Source organism: Culex pipiens, chromosome 3 (assembly GCF_016801865.2).
Source record: "Culex pipiens pallens isolate TS chromosome 3, TS_CPP_V2, whole genome shotgun sequence".
Lineage (NCBI taxonomy): Eukaryota > Metazoa > Arthropoda > Insecta > Diptera > Culicidae > Culex > Culex pipiens.
This window is the reverse complement of record NC_068939.1, coordinates 7,120,855-7,139,854: the sequence shown is the minus strand read 5'-3', so window position 1 is coordinate 7,139,854 and position 19,000 is coordinate 7,120,855. Positions and strand designations below refer to the sequence as shown.

General features: G+C 35.4%; 1 protein-coding gene across 12 annotated transcripts in view; it reads right to left on the bottom strand.

Moving 5' to 3' along the window:
* The window catches only part of LOC120419748 (potassium voltage-gated channel subfamily H member 6-like), a 232,904-nt gene that overhangs the window by 106,870 nt on the left and 107,034 nt on the right, over positions 1 to 19,000 (bottom strand). Inside the window, exon 2 of one of the 12 annotated variants that reach the window (XM_039582563.2) lies at positions 8,858 to 10,292. The exons of the other annotated variants lie outside the window; for them this stretch is intronic. Within the exon in view, the coding sequence (XP_039438497.1) occupies positions 8,858 to 10,060 (1,203 nt within the window). The 5' untranslated portion in view covers positions 10,061 to 10,292. The remainder of the gene's footprint in view (positions 1 to 8,857; positions 10,293 to 19,000) is intronic. 12 annotated transcript variants of the gene reach the window in all.

Genomic DNA, 19,000 nt, shown 5'->3' with positions numbered 1-19,000 from the left:
TTCGATGTGTGAAGAATGGCGCTGGCAAAATTAAAAATTTCGTAAACTTATATTATAAGTTTACGAAATTTAAAATATAGCTGGGAAAGGTGTGTGTGCGCCTAGGACAATTAACAATACATTTAATTATAGAAAAGATCATAAGATCATAATTTAATTGCTTTGTAAAAATCTTATTTCGTTAAAATTCATTAATTGAATTGTTTTTTAATGCCTAACTTAAGTCAGTACCCTTTCAAATGAATTACTCCTCTATCGTTTCATTCTCGTCAGCCACTTTCTCTTTTTGAAAAAAAAAGAAAAAAAACTCTTTTTTAGCTTCTCTTTCCTCGCGCATGTAACGAGTACGGGAAAACCGAAACTTTGCGAGCAACACATTTCCATCCATTCATGGAGCCCCTTTCTCCGCAAACACAAACACACACACACACATGCCTCTCAAGCTTTGGAAACTGTGCGGCCGAATGGGAGCAAAACATGGAAATGTAATCATCGTGGGCTGCTGGACTCGACTTTCTCGACTAGCCGGGTCACAAATGCCCTGGAAAAAGCTGCCTTTTCTTGTGTGTTGGTGAATAGAAGTGAAAGAAGCTAAGCTGCTCGAGAGAGAGAGCGAGAGAGAGAGGGGTGGGGATTATTAGGTTTATTGTTTTCCAACGTGGTGTTATTTCCAAAAGGTATAAATTATGTATTTGTTTCTTGTGCTTCTTGGCTTCATGGAGTCTTACGCGGGGGAGTCGTTTTCTCAATGATGTCGATTTTATTAGTGGGAGGCGTTAGTTACGATGATGGCGCTTACGATATGGGGCCAAACACCGGAGAAGAATGGTAATCGGCATCCGGCGACCTCAGGGCCAAAGAACCGATTAGTGATCGATTTTGGGCAATGTTGGATACATTTCTGTGATAATCTACAAATTTTGGTGTCGAATTTCAGTAGCAATAAGAACGGGGTTGCTCACGGTATAATTTGAAGTATTTATTTGTTGTCGTGGTTTGTTTTCTTAAATACGTATAGAGCGATAAAATGATCGAGGCTCCATAACGATAACGTTAATTCTATCGTTATCGTTATTTTGATAATTCTATTGGCAGTACTAAAATTTTCATAATTTGCCATATGGGTATCAAATGATGCGAAATTTGTTATGCCTTTTCACATTTCAGAGTTTTTTGAAAAATTAAAATTTTCACAAAATATCGTACTATTGGAAGGTACTCAATTTTTTATGATTTGCAACATGGGTATCAAACGAAGTGAAACTTGATATGCATTTTCTATTTATTAAAGGTTTTTTTTGTTGAAACTCTAAATTTTCACAAAATACAAAAATACTAAAATTGTCAAAATTCACAAAGGAAGCGATATTTTGAATGCATTTTCATAGTATCATTTTTGTGTAAATCACATCGTTATTTTTTGAAAATACTCAAACTTCTATGATTTCAATTATGTAAAATTTGCATGTATGTTTGAAATATGCTTAATTTCGCTTTCGCTTTTTTTATTATCTATATGGGTATCAAACCCATATAGATATTAAAATAGTAGTTTATGCAACAAGTTGCAAAAAGAGGATTTTTTCAGCACGAGTCGTAAATTTATCCAACGAGGTTCACCGAGTTGGATAAATACGAAGAGTGCTGAAAAAATCAAGTTTTGCAACGAGTTCCATACAACATTTTTTGCAATTCCGAAAAACACCCATTGAGTGAAATTTTAAGTCAAATTTTCATGTATTTTGTCAATAAATCGTTTGAATCAAAAAATTTTTGAAAAGTGTTACTTTTCGAAACAAGTGCTGAAAAGTTCATCTTTTCAGCACCCATTTCAGTGCTGAAAAGTAGAACTTTTCAGCATTTATTTTGAAAAGTGTTGCTATTCGATTCTGTTATTTTTGGTACAGAAAAGTAGGCTATTTCGTCGTTCAAGAATGACAGGAAAAGTAAGTAGTTTCACGACGGAATTGCAAAAAAATAGTTATTTTGAATAAACATGGTATTAAAGTGTTTAAAAGTATTTAAAAATATATAAATACAAGACATACACAATTTTGCATCCATTAATACCCATATTGCAAATTTTGAAAATTTAAGCATTTTCGAAAAAATCACGGCATTTTGCAAAAACAATTCCAGCAAAAAAAAAATAATAATAAAATGAAAAAGCCTAGATAATTTCGCTTCGTTTTATACCCATATTGCATATTTAAAAAATTAAGTATTTTCGAAAAATACGGTATTTTGTGATTTTTTTGGTATGTTCAAAAAAAACTCTAGTGAAGTGACAAAACATACAACATTTCGCTTCGTTTGATACCCATATTGCAAATTATGAAATTTGTAGCACTTTCTAAAAAATACGGTATATTGTGGAAATTTAAGTATTTTCAAAAGGAAAACTCTAGTGAGGTGAAACAGCATACAAAATTTAGCTTCATTTGATACCCATATTGCAAATTTATAAAAAAAAATAATACTTTCGAAAAATACGGTATTTTGTGTTTTTTTTTGTATTTCCCAAAAATAAACTCTAACGAGGTGAAAAAGCAAATACAATTTTACTTCGTTTGATACCCATTTGGCAAATTATGAAAATTTGAGTACAGCCCAGACTCGATTATCCGAAGGTCTCGGAAAAATTTCACTTCGGATAATCAAATCACGCAAAAAAAATCTTTTCATTGTCTTATTTTTTTTTGATTGCTGAGCTTAAGCATGAGCACCAAACTACTGTAAAGTTATTAAGATTTTTTTAATCCAATTTGATCCAAGCGAAAATTGAAAAAATGCATTTTGAAATTTTAAACCCGGGCAGACGGTAATAACAAAATTCATGACTTTTCAATAACAAATTCTGTTAAAATAACAGAAAGTGTTATGGAATCTTCTTGAAAAATCCATTTTTGCATAAGGGTTTAATAACAATTTACTTTATCATAACAAAATTTGTTATTGGTCTGATATTGGTTGAAAGCCAAAACAACTTTGTAATAATATTTTTTGTTATGGAAGAATTACTCCAACTGTTATTGATATGATCAGATTAGTTGTTAAAATAACAAAAACTAATAACAAAGATTTGTTTGAAGAATATCTTAAAATGTTGTTAGTCTGTTATAACAATAACAATCCAATAACAAAAAATCATAACGATGAATAACAAATCTTGTTATAAATAACAGAACAAAATATTGGCCTAGTATTTTCAAATATCAAAAAATGTTATTCCCAAGTTATTTCCGTCTGCTCGGGAATGCAATCAACTATTCAAATTTGACTAACATGGAATGGTAATGGAATTCGAATTTGATGTTAAAGTAGGAAAATCATTAAAAAAAACGAAAACATTTTTTTTGTTCGTCATGCGATTATCCGAAGTCCCATACAAACCTTTGGATGATCGAACTTCGAATAATCGAAACTTCGGATAATCGAGGCTTCGGATAATCGAGGTTGGGCTGTACTTTCGGAAAATTACGGTATTTCGGCAAATTCTTAATAATTATACTTTGAAACTTACTACACACGATAGATCATCGTATCGTTAAAGATAATATTATCGACGTTAATTTAGCATCCTTGGTATAGAGTATCAGAAAACGACCATCAGTAGGGGATCAGGCATAAACCACGAAGTTTTAGATTTCTTTTTTAAAAAACATATTCAAACGAGTGATCATACAGTTTTGAACAGTTTTGGTTTGAAAAGCTCCTCCTTCAAGCACCTAACAAGTGAGAAATGTTGAACGTTACGATAGCAAAATTCACCATCAAATAAAATGCGGGACTTTTTTCCGATTTCCTTTCCGTTTCCCACCCAAATGGGATCCTTTTCCGTCCCCGACCCTGCCGAGAGGTTATCGAAAAGTCAAGGTTGCGGCTCCGACTAGAACTTGGCAACGACGACTGGTATTAGGACGGGGAAAAAAGTGAAGAAAAAAAGCTCATAAACCAATCCACTAATCCCGAATGTTGCTTTTATCGGACCCGCGTAGTCCGGACTGTAGAGAACGCTCCTGTCACTGGCTTAGATAGCGTCTCTAGCTTTTCGTTTGTGGTACTTTGTACCTAATTAGTGTTAATTAATTAGGGTACGCGGAAGGGATCGCTAGCGTGTCGGGGGTGAGGTTGATTGAATGGCTGTGACCGAATTTTTGACATGTGACAACTAGCCGAATGGGAAACTATTACATGTTTGCTTTTGGTTAATCGTAAAAAAGTTAATTTCACCCGAAGAATAACCGTACTTTTCAGCAAACTAATTTAAAAAATGCCAAATCCACTAAATTGCTCTATTATACACCTCACAAACGATGAAAGCTTCATCCCCCCACAAAAAAGGGTTCGAAAATTAAGCCACTTCAAACCATGTTCCGAGCGCTCTCTGGACCATTATACGTGTGTGAAGAGAGTGTGCCACTGACGGGGTCGGATAGGGTTGGTTCTCACAAACACAGAAAAAAAAACAAACAGGACCAAACGAAGCTGGAAGAAGAAGTCATTTTCAGGGGTCGTCGTTTTGTTCCGCATCGCAAAAGGCCTGAACAAGCACGAATTTCCCACAAGTGTTGGCCCGGAGATCCCAGTCTGGGATATCGTAAACATTCCGAGGTGTGAAAGTGTTCACACTCTTGCTTGCGGGATAGTTGGGGCTGGATTTATGGTTGAGCGGGATGTGTGTGTGTGTGTCACACAAATTACCTGGTCAGAGGTGACAGCCCAGAGATGCCACAAATCTTGGTTAGAATTGGTCGGAGTTGATTACGATTTCAATCATAGTAGTTTGAGCTTTTTCTGACAATTTCTCTTGAAACTGGCGATTGCCTTGTTAAAAGTATTGCAATTTATTTCCGCACAAATATAATTGTTTGAGTTCAAATGAAATCCGAATTGGATGATTTGCATTTCCGACAACTTTTAACAATTTATCTGAATTATATTTTAATTTCATGAAATTTAACATGCAACAAAATCAAGCTGACCTTCTCCGGGTATCCAAGAACCAGGTACCAGGCTAAAGGTGGCCAAAATGGGTTCTGGAAATTGTTTGTTCGGCTTCTATAACGAGTTTCGTGTAGCACTTCCAACTTTCATGAGTGTGATGGCGTCCTATATAACTGTAAAAAAATAGCAATAAAAATTTTTTGGATTTCCGGAACTGGTCCTGTCATAAATATTAAAAATCATGGTAAGGAAAAATAGCTGCAATGGAGGGCCATTGAGAAATGTAAGTTATTACGTTTTCAATTTCAAAAAAAAAAAAAAAAAACTAAAACCCTCAATAACGACATGCTTCAAATTCCCAGGACGCTTCAAAACCTGGACACCCCTTCTTGTTTATTTATTTATTTGAAAACTCACCTTAAACAATTTAAAACGCATTTACATGATAAATTTGCAAAAAAGTTTTTAGATAAAATAAATATGTAAATGAAAAGGTGTCCAAAGTTTGTAGCACATCTGTTCTGCTTCTCATTGCCAGAAATTTAACTAATTGCAAGATATGTAATTTTAATTATTACTTAAAATTCGTTAATGATATTCTATTGAAATCATTACCAAGAACTCAAACAACAGATATTTATATGTTTTTTTGTTTTTGTTTTTCTAACTAAGATAATAATGAAAAAAAATTGTTTTGCTGTTACTGGCTTATTTGTGAACTGAATAGTTCCGTAAACTGGAATTATGATGAAAACTCGAATTATTTTTTTGAAAAAAAGTTGTGTACGGGTTTCGAAATAGTCATAATTTAGTATACGGGTTTTGAAGCATTTCAGTTTCAACATTTTTATAAAAAATCGAAAGAAAAGATTTTTTTTTGCGAGTAAGTAATTCTTTATATATTAAAGTTTATTTTTTATTTTTGATGATACTTTGGTCTTTCATGAAATCATTTTGCATTTCACTGAAAATTCAGCAAACCTGGTTGGATATATGTATGTGCAACCTGTGCTTTAAAAAAAACTTTTTGCAACTTTTACAAATCTACTTTTTTTACATTTTAACAAGAACTTGAAAAGGCTCTTTTGTGGTAGAGTTATTTTTTTGCAATTTTTAAATAGGAAAAGGAAAAGCACTCTTGTCAAAAATATTCTCGATAGGCTGAGAAAATGTCCTTATTTTCCTGCTAAGACTTTGTTTATCTGACTGATGGATGCTGAGATAAACAAGAGGGTGTTGTGTCCTATCCCTCGCCTACTCCAGACCAAAATCCATACCAATTTTTTTTTTAAATTCACAAGCCTTGCCCGACAAACTTCGTTTTGCCTTTTTTCGTTTGTTGACGTATTTTTTTGCTTTTTTGCTTATTTAGCCTTCTATGATCAAAATATGATTTTACGTAACTTTCTCCATACAATTTGCCGATGCTCCGGAATCGGTTCCAAAGTGGCCAAAGTGTCAATTAGTTTGCGTAAGAACCTTCCTTAGCCTTATACGAACCCAACGCAACAAAAAGCACCTCGATCCGACGCTCTGTATTGAACTGATTCGCGTTCGAACAAAACCGTTGAAATTTTTTATTTACAGTCGACTCTCTGGTTGTCAATATCCAAGGGACCGTCGAGGAAGAGAAGCATCAGTTTACAGAACGCTGCAAAATGAAGACTCGATTGAAATTTGTTTTTTCTTGCTATGCCAGCTATGGGAGAGAATCATGGCAACGTCCAGCAAACAAAAACAAAGAAATGTTAAACACCCTTCAAAGCTTCGTTTCTCAAAGAACAATGTCTACGCAAGCCATGAGAAAGTGAAATTATTGACAACCGAAATAGATGTTTAAACCAAATTGAATCCAAGGGACCGTCGAGGAAGAGATCCTTCAAGCAAGAGAAAATATCGAGGAATAAAGACAATCGAAGTATGCAGTTTGAAGGGACTGAAGAATTCATCGGTACATGGAGCAATATTGATATCGAGAAGATCGACAGCCAGAGAGTCGACTGTATATAGATTACACAAAATCGACAACATAGAGTTACCGGATTAGCTTACAGTATTTTTATCTATGTAACTGGTTTTGGGCTGCAACGTTATGGGAACGTCATAAAATGATCGAATAATTCTGCGTCCTTTTAATAAACAATTATTTAAGCAGCGCTTTATTTGGCCACTTTGATTTTTGATCACGTCACGGAGATAAAGCCTCGTATAGTTTAAAAAAGTTTAGTTCAAATAGTTTTAAAAAGAGTTTTTCTATTGTCACCAAATTTTTTAATTTATTTTTTTTTGCAGTTATTTTAACAGACATTGTCTCGAAAACTGCTGGTTATTTATTCCGTTTAAAAAAATAAACTATTGTGAAATTAAGTGCTATTTTCGACTTAAAACATTTAGAAATGTTCAAACACTCACAAATTTAGATTTTAGCATTTTTATAATGTTAAAAAAAATATTCTACTGAAAAGAGCACAAAATTCCATCCCTTTTGATCATTGAAAATTGAACCAATTGTTTACGAGACATCGTTAATATTTTTCATGAGTAAATACAGTTTTCATAAATTCTTATAAAAAACAGAGCACTCTTTTAAAAAATAAAGTGGAGTAATTTTTTTATTAAAAAAATAATGTGAATCTAAAATGAAGTTTAAAATTTTGTATGACCACATGTTTGATATTTAAAAAGAACTCCTAGCTCCGGAACTAGATTTTGCAGCATCTTAAACATATGCGCAAAAGGGCAAAAAGTTTGATTGATAGTTAGGGTGGTGCACGTTGAAAGTCATTCTTTGGGTTTTGTTTCTCCTCGATAGTGAGCAATTCAAGCAATTTAGTAGAGTACATCAGAAATTATACAGCGATTCCATTTGAAAAGAACATAAACCAAAAATAAGGTTTGCGTCCAAGATTGAAATAATCGGTTGCAATGGCGCGGAGTTACGATTGTTTGAAAAAAAGTGGTTTTTAAAATTGACGAAAATTGCCACTTTTGAGACCTCCCCAGCATGGTTTAGGTCATCCTAATGGCCAAACACAAAAATGCTGTACTAATTATTTTGGCCAAGCAAATTTAATTTTGGAAAAAAACAAGATTAGGTAATTTTTGAAAACGTTTTTGTACCTGAAAATTCAGGATAATGTTTTAGAGAAATGTGGCGAAGGAAGCATGTTTAGACGAAATTCGAACTTGTTTGTAATAAATTACAAACTCAATTATTAAATATCTAAGGTAGCTTCTGAAAGCTGGTTCGGTAAAAATGACCAATTTAGGAAGGAAATAATTTAGTTGGAAGAAAAAAAAAAAGTTTTTTTATGGGTAAGTTGTTCCAAATTCAATGCTGACCCTGCATACGAGAGTTGGTAAGGATCGCACGAATGTTGTGCTCGTCACAGGCTTTGCAGTGAAACAGTTACTTTTCTCCATACATTTTGATGGTTTTTCCATCAAGGACTTATTAAGGTCATAATTAGCTCAAATTTGGAATTTAGCCTAGAAATGGGCCATTATTTGATGTCAGGGGGTATCCGGCTTTAAACCACCCTATAATTTAAAAGGATTAGTTCGAAAGTTTAGACTACCAAATCTGAAAAAGAATATCTGTAAATTTAAGAGTTCTTGAGTTTTCTTTGGCATAAGGTTCAATAAACAAAATTTTATATTTTGCGCTTTCAAAAACGCTCAAAACGCAAAAAAAAAGTTTTATGGACACATTGGATCTAAATTAGCCCTGAGGGCTCGGGCTCGGGAAATGAACTCCAGAATTTGATTTGTTTATTTGTTTAGGTTTAAATAAAATAATCTCAACTGGAAACATCTAAACATTATGAGCCACCGTGGCGCAAACAAGTGGCAAAAAGTTAGCAGTTCACCACAAACCCAACTTAAACCACAATAATATTGTTTCACTTACCGTTTCGACCGGCTCTGGAAGCATTTTCTCAAAGTTGAGGCCCAACAGCAGCTCTTTGGCGCCACCGTCCCCGATTCCACCGGCGATCCCCCCAACTCCAACTGGTCCACCACCACCACCCCCATCTCCATCACCCCCGACGGAGCCGGTTTTGGTGGAAATTTTCCGCGTCAGATATTGCGGCGAAAACTTGGACCGCATCGACCGGGCCGAGGTGGCCGACCGGTCCGACTTGTTGTCCAGGGACTTTTGATTGCGGAAGGTCGCCGTCCCCGGTTCCCGGTTTACGTCGTTCAGCGAGATAGGAACTATGTTGGGCGTTTCGTTGATGTTGACGATCCGATTGTCTTCGTCCACGTCGAACCGGCGCTGCTTGACGAACGTTTCCGACTTGTGCGTCTTCATGGCGGAGATTGCGTCGGATGGGGCTGCGAGGAGTTGGGCGGGGTTGGTGGCGGGTTTTTCACTCTGTCTTCGTTTGCGGATGGCGGTTTGCTTCTTTGGGTCTGGGTTTGGGGTAAGGGGCGGTGGGTCGTAACACTGGCAGTCCGATTCGGTGGCCGCGTTGGCCTCGTTGTCGGCTGCCGTCGCTAGAAAGTTCTCCGATATGCTGAAGAAGTGATCGCCGCCATTGTTTGAAGAAGCGGCATTGCCGGCACTAGGTTTCGAAGCAGGGCTTGAACCCTGATCGTTGTTGAAGCAGCCGCAACTGCCCCCACCAAGTGCGGCACAACAGCTGCAGCTGCCGGTGCAGGGTTTTTGCAGGTTCGAGCAGCTCTGGGTCTTGTAGCAATCGTCCCCTTCGTCGGGTCGATGCTGATGGTGGTGATGGGCGTGGCGTGTGTCCCGCGGCAGCAGACTGTTCCGGTCCGGATTCTCCTGAACCATTCGCATGATCTTCTTGGCGCTGTGAAACACGTTCAAGTTGGACAACGCCCGGATGGCGGCCGATCGTGACGTGGCCGGCGGTGGCGGCGTTCCCGTAGACGTCGTATTCATCAGGTTCGCCGACGAGTTCCGACGGCGGCGACTCTTCAACCGGCCCTTCGGTTCCATGTAATCGGCCAACTCGGCGTCACCATTGCTGCTGCACGAGGACAGATCGTCGTAGCTCAGCGTTTCGCACTGCCGCAGCAGACTGTCCAACCGCTTGATCTCGGATAGCTCGAGGCAGCTGTTGGCACGCAGGCTGCTCTCCGACATGGTTCCTCGACGGCAACGGTGGCACCGGCCACGGCGCACATCATTCGGCACGCCAACACCCCACTAACTTCCCCTTTCTTCCTTTCTTCAACCCACCACGAGGGACAATAAATTTCACTCAATTCTCGATTCTTCGGTTTTTGGTGGTTCACTTCATTCCGTCCTGCTGGCCCCGCCGCTACGCGGTTTCACTCATTACAATATTTTTTTTTCAGCTGACTCCCCCAAGAACCTGCGATTGTGTAACAGCCCCATGCCATAAAATAAGAACGGAAGGGTTTCGATTTTCGGCAGTGGTGCCAGCAGCAGCAGCAGCAGCAGCTCCGTATGAAGGTCGAAAGATAACTTAATTTAGGCCAGTGGTCAAAAAGGACGAAGAGTGGAAAGTTTTGTGCGATTCAAATTTATGTTGCACGGACCGAGTGCAGCAGGGACGTTTTACGAGGAGGTTGATTAGGGTGCGATTGTTCCGCAAGTGCTGAATAAATTGATTTGGTCCAATTGGGTGGTGAAAGTTGGGCTTGAATTTGCATGGCTTTAGAATTTCAAATGCGAGAGCTGGTTTTAAAACTTTTTCTACTTTTACAAGTGCGCATTTTTTAAATTATTCATAGAGTAACATTCTTTGCAAATTTCAATTTCGTTGTAACCGAACCTCACAGTGCCGTTCCCCTATTTAGTTCTATGCTGAAAAGATCTCCAAACTGTGAAGTGCAAACCGTCACTTGTCGTATGTGTGTTTTCGGCCAGATTGAGTTCAGAACGCGATTCCCATCTGCTCCAACCTTCCATCGGATGAGGAAGTAAAATGTCGGTTCCGGCCTTGGTTGTTAGGCCGTTAAGTCATTCCAGGTGTAGGAGTCGTCTCCATGCCATAAGTACAAACAACACACCAAACCAAGCCTACTCCGGTGGAATCGGTGGCGGCGGTTGGACTCGCAATCCAAAGGTCGTCAGTTCAAACACTGGGGTGGATGGTTCCTTGAAGTAAAAAGAGGTTTGGGTGCTCTCCCCATTCAAGCCTTCGGACTCCTAGGTCCGAGCAGAAACTTGCAATAGAGACCACAAAAGACCCGGGGGTCGTTAATGTGGATGGTTTGATTTTTTGATTTTTTTTGAGTTCAGAACGCCATTTTGTGTAGCTCACAATGCCTTACCTTTTGACCTACACAACCGAAAAAACTCCGTGCATTGTTGTCACTCTTCAAATAAAAAAAAGATTCGATCTTGTCGTACTAGCTTGTCACACTTTGAAAATTGATGTAAATGCGGCAACTGGCCAAAGGTATTTCAAGTCAGAACGCGTTTGACACACGTACATGCCCGACTATCTTGAACGTTTTTGACTATAGCTTGTGACTCTGGCAACTGAAATGGTCAACAAAACTTGTTTGTGGTTGTTTACATTCCGTGCTCTATGTTACGTTTATTCAAGGTCAAACATTAATTTTTTTCTCAGAACGTCAAAAAGCGACGTGCGACAAGCTATCACGACATAGTCACTATGTAATGCTAATGAAAACTATGTTGAGTTAAGTCCGAAAGTTACAGAATTTTGTTGTTTTTGCAAGTCGACCAATTTCATGGATTTTTAAAATTTGGCCGAAACTCCGAGCAAAGAAAGCATTTTGCGTAATGGGTTCACCCATACAAGTCTCCATTCAATTTTGATTTTTTTGTCCTTTTAAAATGTTATGTAGAATGGTGGTATGTATTCGAACACATCTTGTTTTGGGTTTTCATCAAAGTTGTAGGAAGGACAATCACTCTAAAATAAAGTAAAAAACTAGTTATTAAATTTAGTTTTTTTCATAAAAAGTACAAAGCGGATTTGTTTATTCGAATTTTGATGCTTCGAATGTCCGCTAATTCGCTAAAGCACTCAAACGTCAAAACCAGCAGTCAAACTGGTGTTGACATTTAACCCCGAGCACGTGATTTTAAGCTTTTGACAGCTGTCAGACGTTCCAATTGGATTCGTTCATACGAATGCAGTTTCAGGAGCATTGCAAAATTGAAATTAAGAAAAAATATATTTTCAAAGCATTTTATAATATTCATAGATTTCCAATTTTGAAATACAAATCTTCGAGAACTCTCAACTATTTCGCATGAAAATATTTCTGATTTTCAAGTCAAGCAACACATTGTTAAGGGCCAAATTACAAATTTAAGCTCATTCAATAGATTTGCTAGATTAAAAAAAAACAAATATAAGGAGGATTGAAAAAGTTCATCAACATACAATTTTTGAAGTAAAAAAAAAGTGTTTTTTCAACTTTGTTTTTCTACACACGGACAAACTCACACTGAAATGACTTTTAGTTGAAAACGGTGCATTTCCAATAAAAAATCTGAATACACTATTGATTAAGCTTTTAATTTTTTTTAAAGAATAACAGTTTCAATATTTTTGTGACTTTTTTATCCATGCTTCCCTGGATAGATACTTTAAATGTGCCTTTTGCAATTCCGCTGTAAAACTGTCAACTTTTCCTGTCCTTCTGATGAAACGAAACGGCCTACTTTTCCCTACCAAAAATAACAGAAAGGAAAATTAATACCTTTCAATACCAGTGCTGAAAAGTTCTACTTTTCAGTACTGAAATGGGTGCTGAAAAGTTGAACTTTTCAACACTATTATCGAAAAGTAACACTTTTAAAGTTTTTTTGTTTTGAACGGTGAATTTACTAAACGCATGAATGTTTGACATAAAATTCCATTCAAGAAGCGTTTTTCGGAATTGCAAAAAATGTTGTAAGCAACTTGTTGCAAAACTTTATTTTCTCAGCATTCGTCGTATTTATCCAACTCGGTAAACCTCGTTGGCTAAATGTACGACTCGTGCTGAAAAAATCTTCTTTTTGCAACTTGTTGCATAAACAAGTATAAAAAATGCAAATTTTGGGAAATGCCTTTCTTAGGAAAAAATGTCATAAATAAAAAAATATATAAAATATTAAATAAGGAGCCATGATTTCAATACTTTAACGAAAAAAAATGTTTTATAATGAATTATACACCTGTACAGTCGTTTTGCAATCATTAGTTTCCAAAATATCTAAGTATTTACAAAATAAAATTGCAAAAAAAATACGGTGCTGTTTTCAAACATTCCCAAACATCCTAAATAAAATCATCATGCATTTAAGATTGTTTTCAGTTGATTGAACTTCTATTTCTAATCGAAATACAATTGTTATTGAGGGTCAATAATTTTCTACCTACAACCAAAAACCAGTTATAATTTAAATTGCTTTGCATATTTTTCAATTAGTTCAACTGTGAAAATAGCCAAAAAAGCACAACCTTCAATGAATATTGTGTTCCAATTTTGTGTGTCCGTTTCTAAGTATTGAATCTGGTTTGTATATATTGCACTAGGTTGCACAATAACTTTTGATCTGGAAAACTGCGGCTTGTGTTTTCACGAAAAGATAGGTCCGATGCTGATTGAACTCTGTTGGTTTTGAAACGAGCGTGACAAAACTAGAACAATGTTTTTGATGAATAAAAACAAACCAGGTGCAAAATTAAATTATTCACACGTTGATAAATAAATTTGATCCAATGTTAACATTCGCTTCGGAAGTTGTGGCTTGCATGCACGATGCAGAAATTTGTGGTTTGAACAATTTATTGCGTACATTATTTTGTTTAACGTTTTTTTTTATCATATTTTAGTAATTAACTTTCACTTATCACAGAAAAGATAGCATCGAAATGTTAACTCCAAGTTTTATTCTCATTTTAATTGCTTTTTGAAATGTCACGGTAAAACGCGAGTCCACTCAGAATGACCACCAAGGTTCGTTTCGAATGAAACCACTTTCACATGCGTGAAATATGTCGATGTAACTGGCGGCCACAATATTGCCCCAATATGTCTCACCACATCGTTAATTTCAATCAGCAATCGAAATCGAGTTCGTTTGCGAGTGTGTTTGCAAAAGTGGAAACTCCAAGTGCATTAATAATTAAACCAATTAGTTTACGAAACAAGCCCATTTTCCACGACCACAAGTGCTGTTGGTGGAAGCGTTTTTCCTCCCTCTTGAGCACGAAAAAACGATGCACTTTTTAAACCGCCCACCCACTCCACTTTTAGTTGTTAAATATCCTCAGGAGAAAATGTTTCATTCCAAGCCCGCGCCCTGGCTGACCGCATCACTTAAAAAACTTGGCATAATTTATTTATTCTGTTGTGACAGCTTGACAAAGTTTGCGCCCCGCAAAAAACATCTTTCTTCCGTTGCCGGCCCAACCTCCAACCTGAACACTCACTCTCTCTCTCTTTCTCTCTCTCTCTAGGCCTAGGTCATTCGGCACATCACGTCACGGCGCGGCGGCTGACGAAAGCCAAGGAGTGACACTATTTGCTGCACAACAATAACAGCATAAAAAAAGTTGTGGCGCGTGCCATCCTTGGCGAGGTGGTTTTTCCTGACACATGTCAAAGCTGGCGAGGGCACTTCCATTTGGGAATGGTTTCGTTAAATGTGGAGTATGAGAATTGGTATGGTGGATAACTAAAGACCCATGATTGTTTAAAAAACATTTCTTTTCCAGAAAGTTTATGCTAATTATTCTTTATATCTAGGTAATAAGGTGTCGTTAAGTACTCTATTTACTCAGATAAGTAGAATTTTAGAAATAAGTTTTGTCATATTATTGACTCATGACTCCTAAAAAACGCTAAAATGATTTTATACCCAAGATGGGGCCCAAAATGGCGGTGATGAAATATTAAAAAAAAAGATTTTTGTAATTTTACTACTAAAATTTTACCAAAATTGGATCGCAGAGCTCGTATTTTATGTTTAAAGTAAGAAAATAAAAAAATATGATTTTTTTGGTCATGATTAGATTATTCGAAGTTCCATACAAACCAACGGATAAATGAATTTCAGATAATCGAAACTTCGGATAATAGAGGCTTCAGATAATCGAGTCTCGACTGTACTGGAATGGCAGGCCATTCCATATCCATGTACGTTTTTACAAAAAAATTGTTTTAAATAAATAGTGCTTTTAAAATAGTTACGTTGAAAAATGCACTAGAAATGTATGTTAATAATTGTTTATGTATTTAAAATGTTACAAATTTGATAAACATTCATTAGAATCAGAAACATAGCAAGAATAAAAACAATTTCCTAATTTACTTTTAAAAAATGTTCGAATGAAATTGCTTATAGATCTGGTGATATTTTCGAATTTGGTTCCAATAACAATTACAACTTTTAACTTGGAAACTAATTAAATTTGTTCTGAGTTTAAAATTGTACTAAGTACTCGATTATGCAGTGAAAACATGACATTTTTTTCAATTTCAATTCATTTTATTTACCGAAATAACAATTTAACAGAGATATGGTGTTCCTTGCAACTATTTCTTTTTCATTAACCGTTTGGTAACAGAAGGTTGTTTAAATGCCATTAGACAAGAACTAGGGAAAATTTGGTCAAAAAACCTAGTGATATCGTAACTTGGGGTAAACATGACATTTTAAGATTATTAAAATAATGTTATTTGTATTTTTGTGTAATTTGTTTTATTAAAAAAAACCAAATGAGGGCCTTTTTTTCAAAATTTATTGAGTAGTTCTATATTATTATACAAAAATATAACTTTAAACGTAATCCGCGATCTGTGTTGGAATTTTGAAATATATTACTTAATATATTAAATATATTTACAAGAAAAGAAATGTAGAATTCACTTGATTCAACTTGATGAATAAGATCTGGTTTTGCCTTCCTCACCTCACTGAGGCAAGGCTATAAAATCACTCAAAAATTGAACTTTTTAAATAAGCCTCCCAGATATACCTTTACGTATACATATCGACTCAGAATCAAATTCTGAGCAAATGTCTGTGCGTGTGGATGGACGTAGAATTTTTTTTCTCACTCACTTTTCTCGGAACTGGCTCCACCGATTTTGTCCGGATCTATGTTTTTGGATTTGCCTTCAGGTTCTTTAAGTCTTTTTTAAATTTCATCCGGCTTGGTGCAGTACTTTAAAAGATATGTTCGAAAAACTGTTTTGGTTGATACTAAAAAGGGTCATTATTTACATAATTTGAAAGCTCCGGCGGATAGCTGTCGGAACTTTACGCTCAGTGCACGCACACAAACACTGCAGTGCTTTCAAATGGTTCATTAAATTTATCATACCTAGATGGCAGCACTCAGATGTATAGTGTCTTTACTAAGTAAGCGTTAGCCAAAGCTTTCGTAGTGTGTGGTTGCAAGGCTTTTAGGAGGAAGGCAGCAACCACCTTCCGGTGGATTAAGTAACGTTTTTATATTTACGTTTTATTTTATTTGTTATTTTTTGGTAAAAACAAATCAACGGGGTGTATTTATTTCTTGATTTAAACTTAATTTAAAAAAAATCAAAATATAGTTTTTTTCATATAAGCTTAGAAAGACCTTGCTTAAGAGTGCACTAGTACTAGTGATTAATAAGTGTTTATAACTTTTGATAGGGTTACCAGATCCCTCATCTTATCGGCTTATTAATACCTTTCTCAAAGTATGAATTATCAATGCTGAAACTTATCCGGATATCTGAATTCCCAGCTCTAATACATACAACTGAAATCCCGTTTTCGGATTCCCGATTTTTACTCAATTTTCCAGAATTTCAAATAATAGGTATTTCATACCCAAATACAACTTAAAATTGAAACAAAATAAAGTCACTATTGAACAAAATGCCGTATGAAATTTATAATAATCAGACTATTGAAATTTTATGATTATGTTTATGCTCTAGAGTTTCTGTTACTCGATTTTAAGTAGAAAATAAAAAGGACGTGAACAAAAATTAAAAAGAAACATACTAAAATTTGCTTTTTTCATCATTTTACAGTTACTTATCCTTAAAAAATCTGAGTATCTGGGATCAAAATTTCTTTTTATTGAGTTTTTTTTTTCAATTTTTTTGGATTTGGAAATTTGCTTGTAAAACCATTGTTAATTGATCAAGTAGAAATTATTTTTGTATTTTTCCTATAATTAATATAGATTAATACAATTTATGAAGTTTAAAAATAATATCTTATTTTGAAATAATACCTTGGTTGTTAATTTCTTGATTGTTGGTCTATTTTAAAGTTTTTTTTTTCAATTAAATTGTAAAACGTTTGGTTAGTTCAGTTTTTCCAATCAATGAAAATCAAGCAATTTCACACTTTTTTTTATCCATATTTATATAAAAGTTTACGGGATTCCTTAGGGCTACCAGCTTTTTAATGTTTAAACTAGTCGTTTCATTCTCAAATAAATTTAATTTCACTATTTAATGCTTGAAATAGAAAGTAAAATGCCCAAAACGAATTCTGAAAGATTTTTTTTTTGAAAATGATGCAAGTTATTACAACATTATTCAAGAACTACAAATTATTTTTCATACAAATAAAAATATTTTTATTTTTTTTAAATAAACTTTTTATGAAATTGCCTTCGTCATGCACACGGAACTGGTTATAAGAATCTTCATCAAAACTTCAAATTTCGTAAAACGGGGTGACATTCATAGGATTTCAATTTATTTTTGGAGTAGTTTTCAACTGATAAGATAGAAAAGATTTTTTTTTTAAACATGTACTGGGGCAGACCACATAAGGTCCATGCACCATTTAAACATAAAGTTTTTTTGATACACCCAAAACTGGCAGCGCTAGTCCGAGAGAATGATGGTCTCGAGTCGAGAGAATAGTGGTCCCATTCACGGACGCAGAGAACACAGCTCGAGATGGGCGATAGAACTATTCTCTCGAGGTTCATTTGCAAAAAAAGTTCATCCGTCAAACAAAAAACCACAAGTGTCGACAATGGGAATCGAACCAGAGACCTTCGACAAACCAATCCAATGACTTAGCTGCCTCGGCCACCACAGCTTGGTGACCATGGAGAAGTCAGAAGTCGATGTATGACACTTGTTGGAGATTTATTGATTCAACTAACAAATGAACTCATTTGTTATGATGGTGTGAGTTGGTACCATTATTCTATCGATTTTGGCACTGAGCCCTCAATAAATTTTGAGAGAACGATTATCTCGATTCTGAATTTTGGGTGTAGTGGTTAGTTTAATAGTTACGTTAAAAAACTTTAATTTAAATTCCAGGGTGACCTTGACAGTCATAGTTGTTCTTGTTAAAATCAGATTTAAGGTGTTAAAACTTTATTTTTACGTCAACTGTACCATCACTAAGGTTGCCTTTATAGTTTTAATGGAAAAAAATCAATGTTTATAGTTTTGTTTAAATTAAATTATCGATTAATATTGCATTTCAAACCAATTTAGAAGCACGAATCAAAAGTTTTCACATTTTATATAAAATTCGTTCTACTGAAAATGCCTTTAAATCTGTGGATTTATTTCAAAATTATGTTTCAAAAACACATAGTATTTATTAGTTAAACACTTATTTTACCTTCTCCCAGAGGAAAATTGTCCAAAGAATCCGAAAATGCATTCCATTTTCCGATTAAAAATCACGTTCGTTGAGAAAATCATGACACTTTGAGATGATTAAAATAATGCTATTCATACACATTTTCTTAATTATAGTTAACAAACTTTTTAAACTTTTCAAAATTTTATGAAAAGTATTTCTTGAGGTACTTTGAACACTTCTCTACCACGGTCAGTGCGATTCCATACCATTCCGTGCGTATTTAATTTGTACGCTACATTTTGCGGATAAATCGCAAACCTATCCAAGTCACCCCGGCTATCAAAGACACCCCGTTTGAAAGTATATTTTAATGCTCTGAAAACAGATTAAAAAAGCTCTTTTGTGTGCTCGTACCAACCTCTAACATTTTTGCTGATTTACATGTATGTAACCTCTTATATTCGCAAATTTTCCCGACTTTTGACAAAAGAATTGCATTGTTTTTTCTAGCTAATTTTGGCGATT